General features: G+C 37.6%; 1 protein-coding gene across 1 annotated transcript; it reads right to left on the reverse strand.

Annotated features, from left to right (window-relative positions):
* Positions 1-3,625: 3,625 nt before the first annotated feature.
* LOC139692142 (uncharacterized) lies at positions 3,626-5,044 on the reverse strand. Its single transcript, XM_071590198.1, has one exon. The coding sequence runs from the start codon at positions 5,042-5,044 to the stop codon at positions 3,626-3,628; it is 1,419 nt and encodes a 472-aa protein (XP_071446299.1).
* Positions 5,045-22,731: the final 17,687 nt, after the last annotated feature.

The following is a 22,731-nucleotide window of genomic DNA, read 5'->3' on the forward strand; positions in this document are numbered from 1 at the left end:
AATAAAATAGCCCACCCTTCGTTAAGGCTGAATAACGATGGAAAGTTAAGAAAGTGCATATACCACCATGATTGTGGGACTTGATCCCCTTTGGAAATCTTTGGCATCTGACCCATTAGTAGCATCTTGTAAATAGTGCTCATATGTAAATAATTATAACATAAAAATCAAATTTTGCCTAAGGACTGTCTTGGTCACTAAATTTAATGTTGGTTGGTAGTGAGACTTAAATTATATATGTGACAATATGAATTGCGATTATGCCCATTATCTGATAGGAAAAAAATTGGCCTTATTCTTGTTCTATATTTTATTATTTACATTGAACATATTATATACTCCCATGGATTAGTGAACTTCGATGACATAGAAGGGCGTATGCATTCTGATGGTTCCTGAAATTGAATTGCTAACAACTATGAAGCCCATACTAGGCAGATAGAATATAGGTGCCAGAAATGAGTAATCTATGTAGCATTTATACAATGGCAATTATTGAGCTAGGCTTCAAACGAAGGTGTCACTGTATCAATGCTTTTAAAAAATACCTTATTTAAATTAAATATGATTTAATTGAGTTGATCAATGAATGATGCCAGTGATATGATTCACCACTCCCCACGGTCTGCAATAAAAGTGCTAGAATTGTCTTTTGCACACTAATCACCCCTAGAGGAAAGAGCAAGGACAATTGTTCCTGGTGGAGTCATCCCATGGGTCAGGTCATAGGGGAGAAGCCAGACAAAAGGTAATTTGTGCAGCATCTGTCATGTTATAAACACAACTGAGGAAAATACCAGGCAACACCTAATCTTCTCATGGTAAATACAGACATGCAAATAGAATAAGAATTATGGCAACCATCGCCCACTGCAGTGGGCGACATACATTCAATTAGAGGAAATGATTGCATGTGCCACTTGAAGGAAAGATTTGATATGATGAGAGGATTCGAATGCATGGGAGGCAAATGGGTCGGAAGTGAGTTAGGGGAGTACAGTTAGTGAAAACGGAACAGACGTGGGAAGAAATTAAAGAGCTCTGCAGAGGAAATTGTTGAATCATGATGTACATGTGGTTTAGAAACCACAACAGATGTACATAAACATAAAAATGCCCAGGGACTCAGAGATATATCAGTTAGACTATATTATGATTAGGCATAGATTTTGGAATAGGGTAATTAATGGGTGTGGTTTCCTCGGAGCTGCTGTGAATTCAGATCATATTTGAGTGTTAATTAATTGTAATGCAGATTCAAGAGGAAAAAATGAGAGTATGAGGAAATGGAATGTAAAAGCATTCATGGGGATGAAAAGGAAGGAGTACCATTTATCCTCCAGACAGTGGAAACATTTATGAAGTAAAATTTAGTATTTATGAAGGTTAAGTTGTAGAAAGAGGGGAATATACCAATAAATAGATATTGAAAGTTGCCAAAGAAACTATGCGAAGAATTTGTGAGAAAATGACAAAGAAATCAAGGATTGCAGCAAAGATAAAAAGAAGATACATACGTGTGGACAAGAGAAAGAAATAGAGCAATATAAACAAAATTAGGAAGAAGAAACAATTGTATAATGAATAGAAACAGGGAACTAATGGGTCAAAAGAAGCATAATTGAGGCTAGGTGAGGGTATGAAGAGTTTACAGAGGATGGGTGGAATGGTTTTGCTGTATAGGAATGTAAAATTGCACTAAGTAAGAAGAGGAAATCCATGGACACTATCAAAGATGCTGCAGGAAAATTATGGATCAACCCCAGAAAGATTCAAAAGAAATGAAAAGAATACATAGAGGATCTATGTTGTAAATATATTAGGCTAGAAAATTTAGTCTTAAATAGAAACAAATAATGTAAAAGAGGATATCTTTAGTCTTTGGCATACTTGATCGTGAGACTTAAAAGGCATTGAGGTGATTGAAATCAATTCAGGGCAAATTCAAAATACCTATTGATGTGCCTGCAGAAGCTGAGAAGATCTAGAAGATATATACTAATGTTGGAATAAGGACATTGGATATGCATATACTATATGGTTGTTGAGGGAATGATAAACCAAAGAAAGGATTTAATGAGATAATGGAAACAGTGGGAAGAATAATGTTCTGTTTTATGTAGGAGGATTTTCTATATTAATTACTACCTACTGATAGCTGACACAATATGATTATTGAAAATATATTAATTAAAGATAGTTCCTAACAATTATCCTTTTGTATGAACTTTCTTAGTTTAGCCATATTATTTCCTTCTTCCATTATTTATATTTCCTAAGCATGCAATCTAGAAAGCCTCTTCTTTGCTCTTTAACGTGTAACTAAAATTCTTGTTTCTTTTACAGTATTTAACATCTTAGTATTTCCCCATCTACTTTTCTCCCTTATTTGAATTTTACATATTAACTTCCTCTCATCTCTCACCACATTTAAGCTTCATCATGCATCTATCTCTCTGTCCAACTTATTTTCTATATTCTTCTTCATACCAACATCTCAAAAGCTGCTAATATATACTATAATCTTACCTCAAGGATCAAGTTTTAGATCTATATAAGGTTAGAGTGGAGTTGAGTTCCATATTTTAGTTGTTACTAAAATTTTTGTACTTATATTTGGCAAACTATCATTGATTCCCCTCTTCTTGCAAATTCTGCTTTAAGCTTTGCAATTATTCTCTTACCTTCCAAATTTATCTCCTAAGCCTTCCATTTTACTATGTCAATTTTCCTATTCAATGGTGTTAAAATACCTGAATTAGAGTGTTTAACTTAGCTTTCCTATTTCTTGAGAACCTCAGCACTTGAATTTTCTTGCTTATATTTGTGCCATGTTTATTGAATTGCTCCTTTAAAGCTCTCAATAGTGACTGCAATACCTTGGCTAACTAATTATTGCTTGTTCATCTGCAACCCTAGTTGACATAATCAGCTCTCTATCTACTTTTATCCCCAGCTTAGTATCTTCCCATAATACCATATAATTAATCTCCTTATATAGGTTAAAAAGTCCTGGCAATGACAGGCAACCCTACCTCAATTCACCAGCAGTCAATCTCAGTCATTCATGGAATTTTATGATGCTGCTATATGATGTGTTTAGTCTTCATGAATTATTAATTGAAATTTTTTTCTGTCAAATATGACAAGTAAATACTCAGGCAAGTATCATTAGGAATATATAAAAATATAGATGCCAGCGTAAACTGGCTGAATAAATTACCTGCTGTAATTCTTTTCAAAGAAATTTTAAGTGCATTGTGGTTATATACAAAATGCGTTCTAAATATTTAATAAATGAAATCACTTGGGAATTTTTTAATGCTAAAAAGATGTAACTCTAGCACAGGTAACTGCTGTAGTAAAATAGATGAAAAGTTTTGCACCACTGGGAGTTCCTGACACCCTACTCAACGTCTTGAAGTAATCATTCCTCCCTGCTTCAGGGTGCCTTTGGGCTTTACCAGTACATTTGAAAAATAGAGAACGCAAGCCTTGAAAAATGATCAATGTCTCCACATGGAATTGTATTTTCAACGCTATTTATGAACAACAAAGAAAAAAAATATATACATGTATATTTTTCAATTGCAATGATAGTGGTTTTATGAATTCAACTTGAAGGTCATTGGCTTGACAGTGGATTTTTCCACAAGCCAATAAACTCTAAATATTCTTCATATGCCTCAATCAGTCGAATTTTGAATGAGCGATTTTCTTCCATTCTCTCCAAAATTCTTGGGGCTTGGTTTTCAAATAGCACTTGTGAATTATTCTGGTAATATTGTTCAGCATCATTTAAGCTATATCTTTTGGAAAAATGACTTTCACGTGGTGAACTAAAATTACCAAATCTTTCAGGACTAAAATGAAATTCAGCAGATCTTCTAGCAGGGCGATATGCCAAACATTTTGGAAGCAAGTAAATGGCAGCCATTAATCCAAACTCCCGCATGTCTTCCACACTAGTTTTAAGTGCTTCAAGTGGCAGTGTTTTATTAGCTACTTTTGGAGATACAGCTCTGACAAACTCAATGTGATAATAAGATAGGAGATTGGAGAGATGCTCATGGCGAAACATGCGTCTTGTGCAAACATGTAGAAACATTAGTATATCTGTAATTGGTGGAGCATATCTAAGCAACTGCATGTCAACAAATTTAACATCAACTGGCTTTCTTCCTCCATGATGCTCCCTTTCATAAGCAAAGAGTATATTATTACCACATAATTCACCATGACAAATAACTCTTTTGTGCCTATTCACAGTATGCAGCATACTAAACACATTCTTCCAGCTATTCCATATGGCATGTAAAAGCTTATTATAAGACCTTTCTTTAGGGTACATAATTGGCCAAATTTGGCATATGACAGAAGCAGTGGTTTCTGAACAAGCATGAAGAATTTTGTTTGATAGTGACTCTTCATCTGAGATAAACACACTCTCATTCACCAAAATGATGGCTTCATTTTCTCCCTCATATTCTAATGATTCTGACTTAGACTGCTGGAGGAGAACTGAACCACCATGAAATATTGCAAGTGCTCTCATGACTATCCGGCAGTGTGAGAGATCTAAGAGTGTCCACATGTCCATCGGTTGGTAGCCTAAAGGGAGCAGATCCTGAAGAATGATGGCACTTGCTTCAAAATTTGGGCAGGGCTGCAATGACACCGATTCTCTACTTCCTCCTCGAGCAAAATAACACATTGGAATCGGGAGAGGTATTTCAGAAGGTAACAATGTCTTCATTATTGAGGCAATGTGTGAATAAAAGTATGCTTCCTTCCCAAAGCAGTCATTAACTCTCACAAAGTTCTTATATTCTTCAATTTCAGGAACAAATTTGGAAAAAAATGAGTGTGTGCGCCTTACATCATCAGGATACTCAACAATTACCATTAATCGGCAGTGTCTTCCCATTTTTGTGTTTCCAAAGTTATAAACGCTATCAAATTTGTACTCTATTACTTTGAAATTAGGTGACATCATTGCTGCTGAAATCATGGCATTCAAATCATCTTTTGTGAATAATTCCATTTTTGTGAAGAGTGATGAAAATATGGCAGTAATTTAACCTGAAATATTGAGTAAGGAATAAGGTGAAGAAATAAAATATTGGATTGACTATTGCCACATGAAAATTATGAGGATGGTTCAAATAATCCTTAAAGAAATGAACAAATGACCTTTGTGTTATGGTATATGTATGTTACACCAATCAGGCTTAATTAAGTTCATTAAAAATTATCATTCACAGCAACCATAATGTCAGGTTTATCTGAAAGATTGAACAACATATTAGACTTTGTTGCATATTGAAATCATCTCCAGTCTCAAAATTCAAAATATTATATCTATATTTCCTCTTTAGCCCATACCTATAACTGTCTTTATTTCTGTTCTAGATAATGCCAACATTCACAATGAGTTTTTCATGTATTGTTTTCTTGTTTGTAAACGCATGTTTTTTGAGATAGTAGTCATTTGTTATTGAATTATTCTGCTTTCAATATCATATGAATCTATTCCATAGCAACCATAGATACATAAGCAGTACCATTTTAAACATATAGGGAACTTACTTCAAACACTGTCATTCGCTAATTTGCATTACAATGCAATAATTTCAAGGTGTAATATTCATTCGCCTTGACTGGGATACAGGTTTGAATCCCGGTCAATGCAAATGATTTTTACACTTGTTGCATATAGTTAGTATTTTTTAAAGAAATGAGATCTTTGAGATAGCTGCTTTTTTAAGATGCATAGAATATCTTCCAGGGTGCCAACTTATACCATCAGTGCCGTCTAAACCACTACATAAACATGTAACATGAAACTTTGGGAGGAAGCACCAAACTTTAGAATAGTTGACCTTGGCATAGGAGTATTTTTTTGGTATAAAGAATATTTAACTAGAACATACATCCCCCACTGGCTTAACACTAGAATATCCAGGCATAGCCATTTAGACTACTCTTGATTTTGTTTTTCCTTCAAACCAATTTAAATTTTTTGACCCTGGAAAAAACTTTTTGTGAGATTTTTCATTTTTTTTCAATACTACCATTAAGAAAAAGTGGTTACAGTTAATTGAAAAAAGTTGTGGCACCTAACTTGAATTTTGAATGCCATTTTAAAAAATTTTCTTATGATGGCTGTGGTAGTTATTTTGATTGGTCCTATATTTAGGTATTGTTATTTATAAATCCCTATTGCTTTGCATGTCATTTCATGCAAGTATTCTCAGACTCGTATATTATAGTTGAAGATCTGAGTTTTACATTTTAACCATTCAGTGACAAATGTCAACTAAGGTTAGACCCTTTTTCACAGTTTTGAATTCTTTGGAACATTGACTTGAGTTGTGGTAATATGACTGCAGTCACACTCAGATGAGTGTGACTGCAGACTCATATATATATATATTAGAATATGTTTAAGCACTCACCAAATGGGTCATACACAAAGATGTGTACTCTAATAAAACATCACAGAGGGACTAAATACAGAAGTTAGCAAAAGAAGTTGTATACCCAGAGGTTTGCCCTGCTTTCTGGTAATATAGGTACCAGCCCACGGAAAAGAACATTGAAGAAATATTGAAATTAATGTCCCTTACTTGTCTAAAACATTAATTAAATAAAATAGTTAAAGTTCCATGAAACACAATTTTGCTACTTTTTTCAATATTTATGTGTACGCAGAAAATAAATCAAAATGTTGTTCAAAGGTGTGAAATCATCAAAATGGGCCCATAAAAAAGTACCTATATGCTGCATTAGAGGTTGACTGTATTTGTTTGAAGCAACAAGGCATTAAGGTGCTTAAAGGAAATGCATGTATTAAAATGTTTAAAATGGTGTCTATGTACTGTATTACTAGTAAAAGTCCTAATTTCAGCCAAACAATTTTGAAAAATGAAGAAAATATACTTGTATACTTCATTGATATCATGTTACTTCATTGAATGCTCAAGGACAACACAGCAAGTTCTTTGCATCTTAGGTAAAGTTGATAGAAGACAAGTAGGGCATTCTAGTTTTGCTTTTTTAATTATATCTTAAAAATTAAGGGTATTAGCTGTGTGGAAAAGTAGAATTATTACTTGACATTAACCAACCAATGCATTGCACAAGGGCAGGATGTGTTTAGTAAGGAATACTACCAAGAACCAACCACAGTAATCAATTTGGAGTATGACTTAATAGGTGTGAATAGAGCATATCTAATACTTACGCTCTATATGGTGTGTGAAACACACTCATCATGGTTGGGGTGGTAGTTTCTTTCAATGTGCTTCCTGTGGTTTCCTGGGAAGATCTAGCAACCGAAAAATCACTAAGCTTGGATGAAGCTGAGGGTGCCTAGAGGCATTGTCCAGAATTAAGCCAGTTATTTAGTAGCTCTGCACTCTACCAACTGGATTAGTGTCTCTTAGTACCAATGATTTTGAAAAATTGATATGCTCATTAAATGCTTTAGAGTTATTCACAGTGTTAACATGTGTATGCTACATAAGTACTCGTATTTTTTCATTCCAGACATTATTATTTGAGATCTAAATACATAATCGCATTTAGTACTTCAATATAATGCACATGAGTCCTTTCTCACATAAAATTTGAAACTAGATTTCAGCAAGAGGCAGATCAAAAGGGAAGGCTTTAACTGTTTATTAAAAGAAAAGAAACAAAAAAGCACTTATGATGTGGCGATCCAGAATTTTTTATTTTCTCATCAATACTAATCAAATTATACCGATAACTGAAATAAGTATCAATCCATGACTCACCGGGAAATTACTGGGGGCAAAATAATTCAGTCAGCCCCAGGAAGTAGGCCACCAAACTAGCGTTTTCCTTTTCCTTCCGAATTAGCACGATATGGACGTTCTGCGGTATAAGGGCGCAGCAGCTTTTATCCCCACTTACTCTAATCTCCACCTTTTAAGCGAAGTGATCTGCCGCACAGGAAACCAACTCACAGTGGATAAAGACGTCAGTAATGAGGTCATATTGAGGTGTTTGCCTAAAAAACCAAAGGTTGGAGGGTGCTAGTATTTCGAGTCGGTATTCTACTGCTTAAAAGATTCCTTCCTAATAATGGGGAGAAGGGCTCTGGTACTTCGGCCCAAAAACTCTTTCAGGCGACCCTTGGAATATGGACTCCAAGAACGTAGTTTGCCAAGGTCCTAGATCTGGAAATATTTTGGGAATGCTTTCTTCATACCCTACATCGATGAAAGACAGGTGTCTATTGCGTTCACTGAAGTTATATGGGCATGCTCGTGGATTTGGATTTTAAAATTAATGTTCTATTTAGAACAAAATTATACAAAAGTGTTGCTGAAATCAACTGATCCTGCGGACGTATTAATTTAAATGGGGAAAGTTAATAGACCACCGGTGAATTTACTAAATGCATGCATTAATAAAACCGCTGCGTAATGTCTTCAAATGTTATATGGTAAACTTTCGATGAGCTGATTGAAACAGTTGCCAAGCAAAGTTAACCTAGCTCTCTGTTTCATTTGCCTTCAACTCAATTAATTTTAGTTAATTTGTGAAAAGGTATTTAAAATCCTAGTCTTTTTTATTTTTGCCTAAAATAAAAAGAGGTAAACCTGTAACATGTTCACTTACTTTGTAAACGCTACAGTCGAATGCCGTTTTAGTCTTAGGTCTTATATAAGTTCCTGATTGCAATTATTGAATCAATTAGATATTCACCATATTCACATTAGAAGGTAAACATGTTATGTAGTTATTATAACTTCGTAAAAAAATAAACATTAATGCGCTTTAAATGAAGTCAGTAGTTTTCCGCCAGGCAAGGCCATTGTTGCGCTTTTTGATTTTATTATATTTATTTGACCATAGCCGACAAACTTCTCGATTTGAAAAGGCTTGATTAAATCACGGAATTATTATTTGCTATCGACAATGTAGAGGCAAGTTTTTCAGGACCTGAAAGATAATGAGCATCCTTTATGACTTAAAAATTATAATATAGTAAAATGTTGACAACCTTGAGGTGCACAGATCTTTCTGAAGCTCCTCGTATTCACCTATCCCAGCGATGCACAACCTTATGCCATTGATGAACCGCACGAAGGATATACAGATCACGTATCGCAGTTCGAGTTTGCGGGTCCAATTAGGAAAATGATAGAAGTTACTTCGCGAATTGGAATTATTTACTACATTTGTAAACAAAACATTTGGAAAGTAAACAAGAAAAAATCAAACATTAAATTTAACAAAAGAGTTATTAAATATATCGAGCAATAAATAAATACAATGTGAAATTTCAAGGGCCGCAACATTAAAAAGACAGCAGTTTAATAGCAGCGGTCGGGGGCTTAATTAAAAGTATGTAGCGGCGGGCTTTTTAGCCTGCCATTTCTTATTCAAACATCTTTTTCCCCTCCTATATATTGATCACAATACATTCTCCTTTCTATAGCATCATTATATCTCTTTTGTCTATTTTCTAAGTTCTCATTTAAATTTCTCGATCTTTTTATTTTTACCCATATTGCCGAACTTGGTTCACTTGTCTTCTCTTACCAAATTTATTCTGCGACGCATAGTTTTACTCTCATAGCACAAGCCTTGAAACTTTGTTTGTTTTCAATCCATAAAATCCAAGTTTCTGATCCATTCAGCTTCACAACACGCTAAGATTTGAACAATCCATTGCCTTTCCAAAGCTAACGGCGAGTCAATAGTAGCTGATCCATACGGGGCGAAAGGGAAATGGACAACATTAGGTCTGACATTATTTCACGCGTCCTTATGCTTTGGAATCTACATTAGAGAGCCGATAAGATTATAGGGTTACATGAACTTGGGTATTGGTTACTTTCATCCGCATTAGTGGTTAACAGGAATGGCATTCGCTCGCAGGAGGAGAATGCCCTTTTATCCGCGCGCCCTCACAACTCATCAGCTTTGCTTAAGTTATATATTTTTTAATTCCATGAACATTAAACCCAATACAAATAAACTTTAGGTGAAGGTAATCAATAACCATTAACATTTAAAGAGAAAGAATGTATAGTCACCGCATGTTAGAAAAATGATGGCTAATAACTGCCAATTCCCCAACTTATAAGTTTATCGGGGCCCAAATAGTCATCCATACGAACATTCTTATTACATACATATATTCTTGCACAGAAATATCATGGTGTAAAAATAAGGTAACGAAAAGGAGGTACTAAATTAGATTTACCAGTTCTGCAAACAAAAATGATCGCGTGAGCAAAGGGGCGAATTGGCCTGGTGTTTACGGGGTGGGAAATTACACAAGATAAAATGCCTACATGTTTACCTGGCGGAGACATGGACATTTGTTCTCGAATGTCCTTTGGATGGTGTGACCGCCACTGGGTGCGTGCGTAGGGTTATGCATACGCTGCAAGCGTCAGCGACATTCAACTTTGTTTGTGAAAGGACAGTTTTAAACTTTCTAATTTTGTTTATTTCAGGACACTACGGATGCCTTGTATCTGCACTTTTGATAAATATTACTTTTACCACCGGTGAATGCTTCATCTAATATCTACGGTCACAACTTTCTCGGTCGATGGTTTATATATTACAGAGACTCAGGGCACGAGAGGTTGGAGATCCATGCAATTTTCTCTAATGAAGGTTGAATTAAAAAATTTAATAGAACCCCTTATTTTTACATAAATTGGCGAGAAAAAGCGAGGAATGATTCCAATGACAAGCATGTATTTTAAATCGGAGAAGCAACTTTGAAATAGCATTCAGGAAGAATAGTTATGTTCGTATTTTCGAATTTGTTATTTTGATATTCTACTGGTTAAGGTTTGATATGTAAACATGCTAGACAACGGTACATCGATTAGTCCCTTCAATTTCCTAACAAAAAAAAGAACCTGACAACCAACACTAAAGTAAGATCCTTTTCAATTCCGCATACAAAGAGAATAATTCCTTCTTTCATATCGTCCAATATGCTATCCTATTCCTGCCCCTTCCTCGCTTGTCTAACATTTCCCCTCTATCACAGTCTTCAACATCCCATTGTCAATCAATATGCTCTGTATCCATCTTCTCTAGCTCCTTTGAATTTCTCCCAATAATCCCCTCTCCTCCCTCACCATACCTAGCACTTCCTCGTTTATTTTCCTTTCAGTCCAGTTCCCCTTTTCCGTCCTCTACACCCACATTTCAAAAGCCTCCACCTGACGTCTTGCTTATATGAGCATAGTTTCGCGGCGTACAAAACCACGCTCCATGCCAAAGTTTTGATGAGCCGTTTCTTAACACCTTTGTCAACGTCCCTGTTATCAATTCCTTCCTCTTTGTGACAGCTTCTTTGTCTAACATAATTCTTCTCCTTACGTATATCCCAACTACTTTGGTATTTTGATCCTAAACATTTCCGAGATAGGTGAACTGTTTCACCTGCTCTCATTTATGAACTCCTTTTTTAATATTATACTAGTGTTTCTATTTCTCTAAAACCGTGATACCATTGTTTTGTTTACATTAATTTTTATTCCATACATATCGCACTGACTTGTAAATCCGCTCAGCAATACTTGTAACCCCTTGGTGGACCAGCAAACTAATGTAAAGCCTGACTATCCGTAAACCTAACTGATTTTATGAATTGTACAACAACTTTCATTCCTATCTCCAGTTCTGCCCACGCCTTTTTAATCATTCCCTTCGCACATACATTGAATGGCATCGGCGATAATGGAAAACCCTGCCTTAATCCTCTCCCTAACGCTGCCCATTCGGATTTTCCATCCGCCACTCGCACCTGAGCAGTCTGAGACAGGTACAGCATATGGATGTCTCCTATTCCTCCAAATCTACTTATATTTCCTTCAACACATCAATTAAATCCACCCATTCATTCTGTTAAAAGTCTTTTGGAAATTTACGAAACGGATTAATACATTTTGATTGTATCCTATGTAATTTAGAAGTATCCTTTCGGAAATTCAAAGCATCATAGGCACCTTGTGTTACATATTGTTGGGGTAACTTCGCTTTTAAGCCTTGTGCCGGAATCCTTGGGAGTGTTTTATCCCCGAGGAAGTGGCAGAAGCTTAGCTTAGTGCACCAAAACATTCAGTCCCTGTGGCGTCATGCTGGCTTCTTCTCAGGATTATCAGTTCCCTGTCGCGTTTTCACGCCGCTGGCTTTTTCATTTTCCATCAATTCAAAGATGTTTTTCTTCTTTAAGCTTCAGATTTATCCAGGAGATTCATCATCCAGAGATTTTATTCATCCAGGAGATACATTTGCTCTATCCAGCAACAAAAATTTAGCAAACTTGTGGATCTTATCCAATTTTTTTCCGACCTCAAATGAAATCTCATTTCACATAGTTTCCCCGAATCACCAGTCACTAGGAACCAATCAACGAAATCTTTAGGCTTAAAACGGCAGGGCGACGTCACTGCCGTCCATAATTATTCTAAGCGTACCCTTCATTTTGTCATCGATTTTGATCCTGACCGGATGAATATGTCATTGGCCTCTAATTCTTAACGGGTATCGGCGTCACGTTTTCCCCTCGGAAATGTTCCTCCAGCTCTATTATGCACCTAAAGTACCTAAGGCTTGGACGCACTAAAAAGTACTCTTTTTTGACACTTAATTGTGTGAAATGCGGTTAGAGTAACCCCTCGTCTGCGTTTACCAAGCATCCGGATGCAGGTCCACCGTAGGCAAAACCACACCGTCAGCTATGGAGGATGCCAAACATTCAGGTCTGCCAGAAAACTTCCTCCGCCAAAGCCAACCCAACGTACTCGCAACAGGAACTGCCGGCCCTGTGAACTCAATAGCCTCTCCCGCTCCTCCGACTGTTCCGCCCTCCCCCCCAATTACTCCCACCGCCTGCTTTTGACTCAACACTTCAACCCTCCTCATTCCAAGAAACTACAAGTTGGCTCTCGTCCTTTTTTCCGAAACTTAACTCCCCTTCCTCCCCTCAAGAAAATAATGGTTATCCTGCCGGCGCTGTTTCTCCTGCATTCATCAAATGCCATGGGGACACTCGGCTCTCTTCATGGTAACCAGTAAATGAGTCCAATAATATAACTTTCTTACATTTGAAAATAGCCTCGAAAGAAAAACGAGGTCTGTAAATTAAGTAATTGGACTGGCAACGTAGCGTTCGACCTGGCGACACTGGAGGCTCTGGGCTTGGAGGGGCGGCAGGGGAACATGTGATCCACCTTTAGTACGGGTTTTAACTCGCTGGAGTCATTTGGTTGTCCGCGGCGATTTTTTTGTGAAACAGTTTTTTCTATTGTGTTTTAAAAATGAGTGGTATCAATTTCGAGCAACGGTGTGCCATCAGATTTTGCTTCAGACTTGGGCACAGTGCAACGGAAACTCTTGCTAAACTTCAGCAGGCCTACGGAAATAGTGTTTTGTCAAGAGCTCAGGTTTTTCGGTGGTTTAAGGTATTTTTAGAAGGAAGAGAGTCGTGTGAAAATAAACCACGAAGCGGAAAGCCTGAAACGATGGAAATGTCGACAGAATCTGGGATCTTGTGCGTTCAGATCGTCGGTTGACATTCACAATGATCGGGAAAGAGTTAAATTTGACTCACACCACCGTTCATCAGATTTTGACCAAAGAATATTGGGATGAGAACTGCAGAAAAATGGTCCCAAAAAACCCTTCACAAGACAAAAGGACCAGTAGTTTTTGGCCAGTGAAACATTTCTGTGGCTTCTCGGCCTCCTTATTCGCTTGACTTGAGTCCTTGTGACTTTTTTCTCTTCCCGAAGTTGAAAAATCACCTCAAGGGAACTCATTTTGGGAGTCAAAAACATTCAAACGGCTGTAACCGACCAGTTGAAGGCTACTCCAGTAGATGCAGCACTGCTATGAGGAGTGGAAGAGCCGTCTTCAGCACTGTAAGGCTTCAGAAGGAAGTTATTTTGAGGGTGACAATATAAATTGTAATTATATTCGACTGAAAAAAATTAAAATAAAATCAGTCTCATAACTTAATTTTCAGTCCTCGTATACGTGTTTTCAATCCTCATTCAGTTGATATAGTTAAGTGATCTGTTGAAACTAACTTTCTGTCAGTCAGTTTTCAAGTGTTTCTCACGAACGAAAGCATTGCAACACACGTCATCCTTTGATATTAAGCGACTGATTGTGATAAGTTTCGCAAGCTAGTAATTTCTCAGGGGCGAACCCAGTTACTCTTCCGCTGGTAACCCAACCAAGGCTTTGGTTATGGTTTATATTCTTTTAATTTCAGTTTTAATTTGAGAGATGACTTTAAATTAAAACATTTCATGGCATTATTATAAAAATAGTTCGAGGAAATGGAGCACTACTCGTAAATGCTTAATAAAATAGAGACAAATGCTTCGTAAATAGCAATCCAATTATTTTAAAGCATGCTAATTGCTTACATTAAATGCACGAAACGTACTCAGCGGTTTACTTAGCCTGATTGCGTTTCATGTAACTTACTTAAGGCCATTTAACTTCAACAAAAAACTGATAACAACGACTTTACAGCGATACGTATGATTTTATCGCTACGCAACTTGCCTGGGATTTATAAATCATTTTCGGAGATCAATGCTGAGTGTGCATCGAGTTTTAAAATCGGGGTTCTGCATTCGAAGTTATAAAATAAAAGTGTATGAACTCGGGGAAAATGAATGCTAAAATTAAAACACGGGAAGAAGAGTAACGAAGGCCACACAACGGACCCCCAACAGAAACGCCAACTTCGGCTCTCCTGCAAATTAAATTACGCCTGTATTTTTTCTCCTGCAAATTAAATGACGCGGCATTATTGCTCTCTATCCTCAAAAGTCCATTGACTGATGAACCTTAATGCAGTGCCGAACAGGGAAGACCTCCAATTAATAAGAAATTGTAATTGTAGAACTTCATCGATACACCGCTACAACTGATTACACTAATGAGTGGTGCCTTCGTTCATGATGTGAATTTGATATTAGGTTATCATTAAATAATCTTTGAAAATATTTTACAGTTTGATAAGATGCCGGAAAAATGGTACCTTTGCTAAAACGTAGACAAATCTGAAACTTGGGAAAAAAATGGTACTCACCTACTCAAAACGGAAATATGGCCAATTTCTGTGAAAAAATGAGAGAGAAAGGAAAATAAATGGTCAAAAACCAAGATAAATATGATTCACTCAATGCAGACAAAAAATTATGCACGTTAATCATTAATTGATAATTCTGACAATTACAAATAATTAAGTTACAACTAAATTGAGTTATGAGTGTCTTCCGGGTATTTATCAATATTCTGTGCAGGATAGATGAACAGCTTTGATTTAAAGTGGACATGTAAGTAGTTTGATTTGAATAAGAATCAGAGAAGATAGCTTTAAAAGGAAACGAAAAGTTCTCCACAAAGTGTGTTCAACACTTTAATGGCTTTTAGTTCTGCCAAAGAATTTGAGTGATGATATCTGGTAATTACAGGCAATAGTTATGGAATAGTACACTGTCACTCAGTGTGAAATTTGGACATATTTTAAGAACTAGTTTGACCACATGCTAAGAGGTTCTCAATTTGACTGAAAAGTAGAAACCTTAATCTAAAAGTCGCTTAGTAATAAAAATATCCATTTAATTTTCCCTGGAAAGTGAACCCACCATTGAATGAAGTATATTGTTTTGTTCTGTTAGACACCTAATAAATAAGAAGGTAGAGACCTTATTGAAAACAATACATACCCATTGCTTCGTTACTGTTGAACGTGAATGTTAACAATATAAAGACTTTCTAAAATTCGAATGGCTACTAAAAATTTGAAATATATTCTAAATAATGTCCACCGATTCCAAAAAAGAGGTGATTCTACCGACTGTAGCTTTAATTTGCGAGGCACCCAAAAATATACGAAATTAACATTTGAAAGAGTTTTTCTCCAACTTTAAGGAAACTGTTATGAAACTTAAAAAGCTGTCGATGGCTGATTCAATCAATGAACTCCAGGGAACGCCCAATCTGAAGCCAATAGCAAAGTGCTTCTGAACATAAGCATCATCTGGGACCCCTTTTTTCTTGAAACATACTCTCGCACCATTAAACTGGCAAATCGTCACGTGGCTTTTGGGGGTGGATTTAATCGAACTGGCATTCATTCTTATTTTATGGATGGGAAAAGAAACTAAAAGTGGCAGAATTAGATAGTATAATCATATTTTTCTCGTATCTTAAAAAAGGATGCGTGGCTACAGGTGACTGTCCTTACGAGTAAAAGCCAATTTGAAAACCATTGTAGTTTCCCGAGGTAAAGGTTAAAAAACATATTTTTACAGCATTCTTAACGTTGAAATTTCTCTGAGCGGTTTTAAAAATGCTCTATGCTAGAGTTACAGTGTTTATTTCAGAGATTTGTCTAATTTGACTTTTGTTTTCAGCAATTGGCACTGAGGGCTACAAAATCAAGATTAAAGGCTACTCACATAGTATTTCATTTCCTTAAATTCAGTATCAAAGCATCTAATCTATGTATGCATTGTTGGCTAACATATTTTGGCGTTTCGGTTAAATATGACAGAAAAAAATAGATTCAGTATTCACTGAAAGACATTATTTTTCGCGACCGAGTAAAATTTCCCAAAATCTCAACTCTGGGTACGTATACGCTTTTGCAGTGATATTAGCGTGACCTTCATGCAAAAGATATGCATCATTTCGAAGGATCAGAATTAAGAGTAATTATAAAGTCAGAACATAAATCAAAACTTCCTACTTTTAAAGTAATAAACACGATCTGCAACTTTTACACTCGTATAGTCCCAATGAATGAATTCCTCTCTTAATGAATTAATGGATTCTATACTGGACGAATAAAAAAATTCTAAAATAGATTTTATGCTAGGTTTGCCCATACAAGTTAAATCCGTTAAAATTTCTCCATTACCCAAAATATAATGTTAATAACCGTAAAATAAATTAGCTGGCTTTTGGTTTTGAGTAGTTGCCAATAATTCCAATTGAAAATAATCCTAGTTTTTAATACACTGCCGATCTAGAGTAAACGCCAAGGTGGTCAGAGCTAAATACCGTGTGTCATGTGGCGTACGAGGTTACTACTGTATTTTCGCCGCTAACCATTTCACAGTCATAAAGAACGGGTTTCAGCGGGGGCAATCATTCGGTTTTGAACACGAATCCCTGCGACTAGCAGTGGAACGTCCAACCCACTATAATAGCCGCTATACTTGCTGTTCACAGAGTTAATTCTATTTCATCTAATTTTATAAACTATCGAAGTAGTCTGGGTGCTTGCATGAATATATATTTTGTCGATCCGCACATTTTTGGGTAAAGTTTAACTTTCCTAACTTTCACATGATTTTTGGAGCTGTGCCAAACATAGAACGAATTAACTTGTGGCACTCGATTGAAAGTGTTCAGCCTGCTTACTGGACATTTTCAGTCTAATGCCTTTTGATCAAATGAGCCTGCTAGAAGGTTAAAATCATTGTTACCAAACGGATTACACCGTGACGGCATCAACTTACTCGATATTTTACGTAACTATCATCTGGACAAATCTAACGTCTGGGTTACACGCCCCTCGGTTTACATCAAGATATTTTCCTTCTGCTTTTCCCAATCTTTTTTTTGGGTAAAAAAAATAGACGGTACCCACCTCCGGGTGGATTTTTCCAAGATTGTTTCCTTTTTTCCGGTTCGCATTACAAAAAAAAGAGACTTCGTCCTTTAGTCCTCGACTCAGTCCCCAACTTCCATCCTCACTCCCATAACAAGCGTCTCTTTTGTGGCGTTTATCGAGTGGGTGGGGAAGGTGGACCCGATTCTGCCTCACCTCACCACCCCTATTCCCTTACGGGGAGGGAGAAAAAGAGAGGGTGAGGGAAAGAGAGATAGACGCCCTATCAAACCCCCTTACCTAACTCCCCATTCATCCACCTCCCGAGTTCCACACACCAAACACAGGCACAGTAACACACACACACACACACACACACTACGTGCAGCCTTCCTTGCGCCGAACCGAAGGCATGCATTCGTAAAGTGTCCGAGATCTTTGACTGGTTGCCCGGGGGATGGAGGGATGTGGGATGGGAGGGGACTGATGGGGGGGGGGAGGAGAGAGGGAAGCGTTCGTGGGACGTTGTAGGGTGGGTGGAACGGGTTTGGTTGTGGGTGACTGGGCGGTTCGGGGATGTGGGGGGGTGAGAGAGAGGAGGGAGATCCCCCTCAACTATTCATAGGGTCTCGTGAACTATTCAATGGGGTCTCATCGATAACCCACTCGGGACACAATTAGAACCTTCACCCACAGCCCAACCGCCTTCCCGACGTTTCCCGCTCCGCGCTCGCCCCCCCCCCTCCTCTCCCGGAACCTCCTCCGCTCACGTGCCTTCTTTCTTCTCCCCGGGCAAAGTTACACGCCGCTTTCCCGTGCCTCCGACACACGGCCAAACGCTCTCGCGCGCCAACACAGACGCACACAGCGCCCGGAGGTTCCCTTCCGTCTTGTTACCAGCCAGTTCCCCTCACACCTTTCCCCCTCGCCCCCAATTTCCAACCCATACCCAGGTTACCCCTTCCGCACAAAACCCTGGTCTCGGGTTCAATTTTACTTCCCGACACCCCATCCAACTCCTTACTCTCTCACTCCCACCCTACCCACAAAGCCTCCTCTCCCTCTCTTCGACTCCCCCCCTCCCTCCCTAGCGAGCGCTAATCGTCGCTCGACGGCATTCACTTGTTCGTTCAAATCGAGTTCCGCCTCTTATTTTTATGAGTACGCGCGCCGACGCTCGGAAGGCCAATTTTCGAAGGTAGGGTGGTGGAGAGAGGGAGGGAGAGAGGAAGTGATAGGGAGAGAGGTGGGGAGGGAGGGTTTCCCAGGCGAGAGAGGAGGGAAAATGCCTCGGCATCCTGGGGGTCGTTTGGGAGGGGGGAGGCACGGGGTTGAGCAGAACCGACGGCTCCTAAATGACATCTTTTAATTCCCATAATTAATTGAGGGGATATCGAGGGAACCGCACCCGCTTCATTACGGCCCGGAGGACTCCCAAACGACGCACCCGATCCCCGCACCACCTGACCGGCAGATAAAATTGGCTCAACTTCTGCTTTCAGCCATCCCCTACTCCGGATCGAACTGTTGAGGCTGTTCCTTCCTCGAGGTAGAGTAGGCATCAAATGGGTGCGATTTGGCAATTAATGATTCAATGCCTCAATTTTAATTGGAAAAAAATCTTCATTCATTGGAAACAAGACCACAGATTGACGTCAAAGGTGCATTGACGATGGCTTTGATATAAATGTGAAAACGAAGCAGTGGCCGCATTTATTCCGTCTCTATATTCACACCGTTATGCATGCTCAAAAGTTTTGCAAATATTTTTCAATATTTTTTACTTAAATAATGAATAATGACGACAAGTGGTTAGAAATCTAAGTGCGATAATGATGCGCTTTTTACGAAAAAATTAAAATAGTCTGTCACTCAACGTAAGTTGCAAAATGTGGAGGTGGCACGCATAATTTGTAGCTTCTCTGCCATTTAGAAACGATATCATGGACACAAAATGCTTCTGGATGCAAGGAAATTAACATCACTTGTGTCGAAAGTAACAGAGTACATCAATGACGTAGTATTAATAAATAATTTTTACGGAGGTTTTTCATTTTTTATGTAAAAAAAGGTCCTACATGAGAATATTTGTGATATTAATCCTTCAGCGCGCTACACCATGTAGCATGCTTTTCATCATACATGCAAATGGTTTGATGCAACATTACGGCCTATAAGAAAATTTTAATAATACCCTGCCGGCATCGTTAACCAGGGTTACCATATTCACTACTTTTCGAACGAAGATTTTCATTCCGGAAGACGCGTCCTACCACAAATTCCTATATGGCGTTCATGACATGTAGTCTCAATGACCTAGTGAAGGGTCTCTTAACATATTTGCTCACACACGCTCTTTGAAAGTGATCTGTACGTTCCAAACCCCATAAACAAATAATTCCTCAAAAATAAATATATTTGCAGTAATGATCTGGAAAAGAGGGAGACCTCAAAACACATCTCTACCTCTTCCGCAGGTCTAAAAAGTAGGCACACGCCACAGATTCACTCTCACAAGCCATAGGAATGGAAATCCAGGGGTCATTTGAGGCCCAGACTTGTATGCGTGATATCAATGAAAAAAAATGACTGCAAAAGTAAATGTTCACCTTATTCAATGTAGCGAAACGGTACTTAAGTGGAATAAGAAACAAGATAGCGAAAAGAGAGAAATTGTAGAAGCAGAAAGGCTACGTTGAACAGGAGCTCTTTGTAAGAAGATTTCAATCGTGATATTTTGAATTATTTATGAATTTTGATGATACTTAGGGTGGATACGGGAATAGTACCGATAATTTATTTTGCTAATTTGTATTTCTACATATATTTAGAGATGATAACTTTGAGATTAATTGGCAGAGAAACGCTAGGGCTTAATTTTCTCCGAAAGAATTATGAAATCATCATCTCTAATGTTTGGGGCGTGGAGCTCTTGATGATTAACAATTTCAATGCATCTAGGATTAGTCTGACGCCAACTTGTTATCAATTAAACACTGCAAGCTCCACTTGGTGGAATATTTTCATCCTAAATCAAGCAAAACGTATGAAATATACCACATTACCGAATGCAGAGTTAATTTCTTGCATTATTTTCAAGGGTAACTCTGTTAGTGTTGAAAATAATTTTTGAATGGTCTGAATCCCGAAAAATATAAGAAATATTATAGTTTCGTGAATTTGAATATCTTATGTCGCTGCGTAACCGTGAGTATAAGTACTTGAGGGCAACTCCATTTTGTGGAACTATGTCATAATCATATATGATAGTAGTATTTGCCCACCGAATTTATTACCTATTGCGCGTTTCAATAGACATTGATCATCTCCAGATGCAAAATATATTGCACCGGAAGATGATGCTTGTGAAACGCGCATTACGCGACACATTTTGTGTAAAATGAGATGTAATTTTAAGACGTTTTTTACACTCAATAATCGCTACACTTGGATCATATTTCTTAATTTATAGCATTGAGGTTTTCTATCAGATTTTAGGAGTGAAGTATATAATAGAGAGACAAGGCCCACTCAGGATTGTAACCATGGATATTCCTCATACGATGGTTTGTCTTTGAGAGAGAGGAAAATGTGACAAATAATAGGAGAAAATACATTAAAGAAACTGTAATTTAAAATAAACCACAAAATAATGAAACGATGAATTGTTCGAGTGCTACTGTTTTTTGGATCAGAACTCGTCCCTTAGCATTTAACTCCAGGATCTGCGAAGTAATCTTTTATCACTGTAGTGCTAAGGATACAATAAAAATTGGCAATCTTATTTAGTGATAATTTTAACGCTCGAATTGCGGCCTGTCGAAGTCCCCGGGTGCTTTTTTGTGACGGTGCAAATTCGCAGTGGGAGACCCACCACCGACTGTGAATTTGTATTGCCACGTGAAATGGCTTTTCTTTAGTTGGTGGAAAGGTGGAGAAAAAGAGGCCTTCCATTACGGAATAAACCATGAGATAAGATAAATCATATTCCATTAACTTGATTGCTTTGGCAAATGCTCATCTGCCATAAAGTGGACGAAAATACATGGCGTGGTACTTTGTGCAAATTAATGCATTGAAATTCACTACGATAAATTAAAAAAAAATTAGATGATTTTACTTGATTGGGAATGTAACCCGAAAATCTCAATAGTTGTGCTAACTAATGAAACTACCAAGAACAAACCAGCAGGTACGATTCCTGGCAGTCAATAATATGATATACTAATGGTGAATTCCGATTATTTACTCCATTAAAAAGTGTTCATATTCGAGATAAAATAATTTATTACTATTCTACGTACAATATATCCTGTTGCAATAATTACCATAAGAGTTTTGGCTAATTCATACTATTACTTTGTGAAATTTCAATTATCTCATTTTCCGGACTAGGGATTTGAGACGTCTTCGTATTTCGGAGTCCCTCGCACGAATTATATGTGCAGTACACACCGCCCTGTGTCGGGAAATCATATATCGGCACACTTAACTTACTTTATGTAATGGGTGTAGTGATGTTATTAACAGTAATCTAAGGGTAGAGATGAGTCAGTGGTGGATCCAGGGGTGAAGCACTGTTACACGTAAAATGGAAGACACTAAATACTATAATATATGCATTTTAATAATGCAGTGCTCGTAATATATGCATTTTTAAAACCAGTTCCTCTCTACCATCCTTCCTTCCCTATCTTCCTCTCATTCCATAATGTCTATTCTTTTCCTCCCTCTAGCTCACATTCCCAATTCTCTCTTGTCTTCAACATTTCATTGCCTCTCAGCAGGCTGAAATCCCCTGAAATCACTTTCCTGTCATCTTTGAATATCTCCCAAAACCCTATCTCTTCCCCTAGCATACTCTTCCCTCTAGCGTTTATACATTTGTTTTCGTTCCAGTCCAAATTTTACCACACCTTTGCATTAAATCTCCAATATATGTTTACCTTCAAGCCTCAACGACCAAGTGTCTGAGTTAAAGGATACACTGCGGTACACGAAGGGAAAGAAATGGTATCCTCCGAGGAGAAATTCGATGAATGATTTGCCACATGGAAAAATGGAGGCAATGATTCATC

The sequence above is a fragment of the Hetaerina americana genome, unplaced genomic scaffold (genome assembly GCF_022747635.1).
Source record: "Hetaerina americana unplaced genomic scaffold, ioHetAmer1.1.p SCAF_4, whole genome shotgun sequence".
NCBI lineage: Eukaryota > Metazoa > Arthropoda > Insecta > Odonata > Calopterygidae > Hetaerina > Hetaerina americana.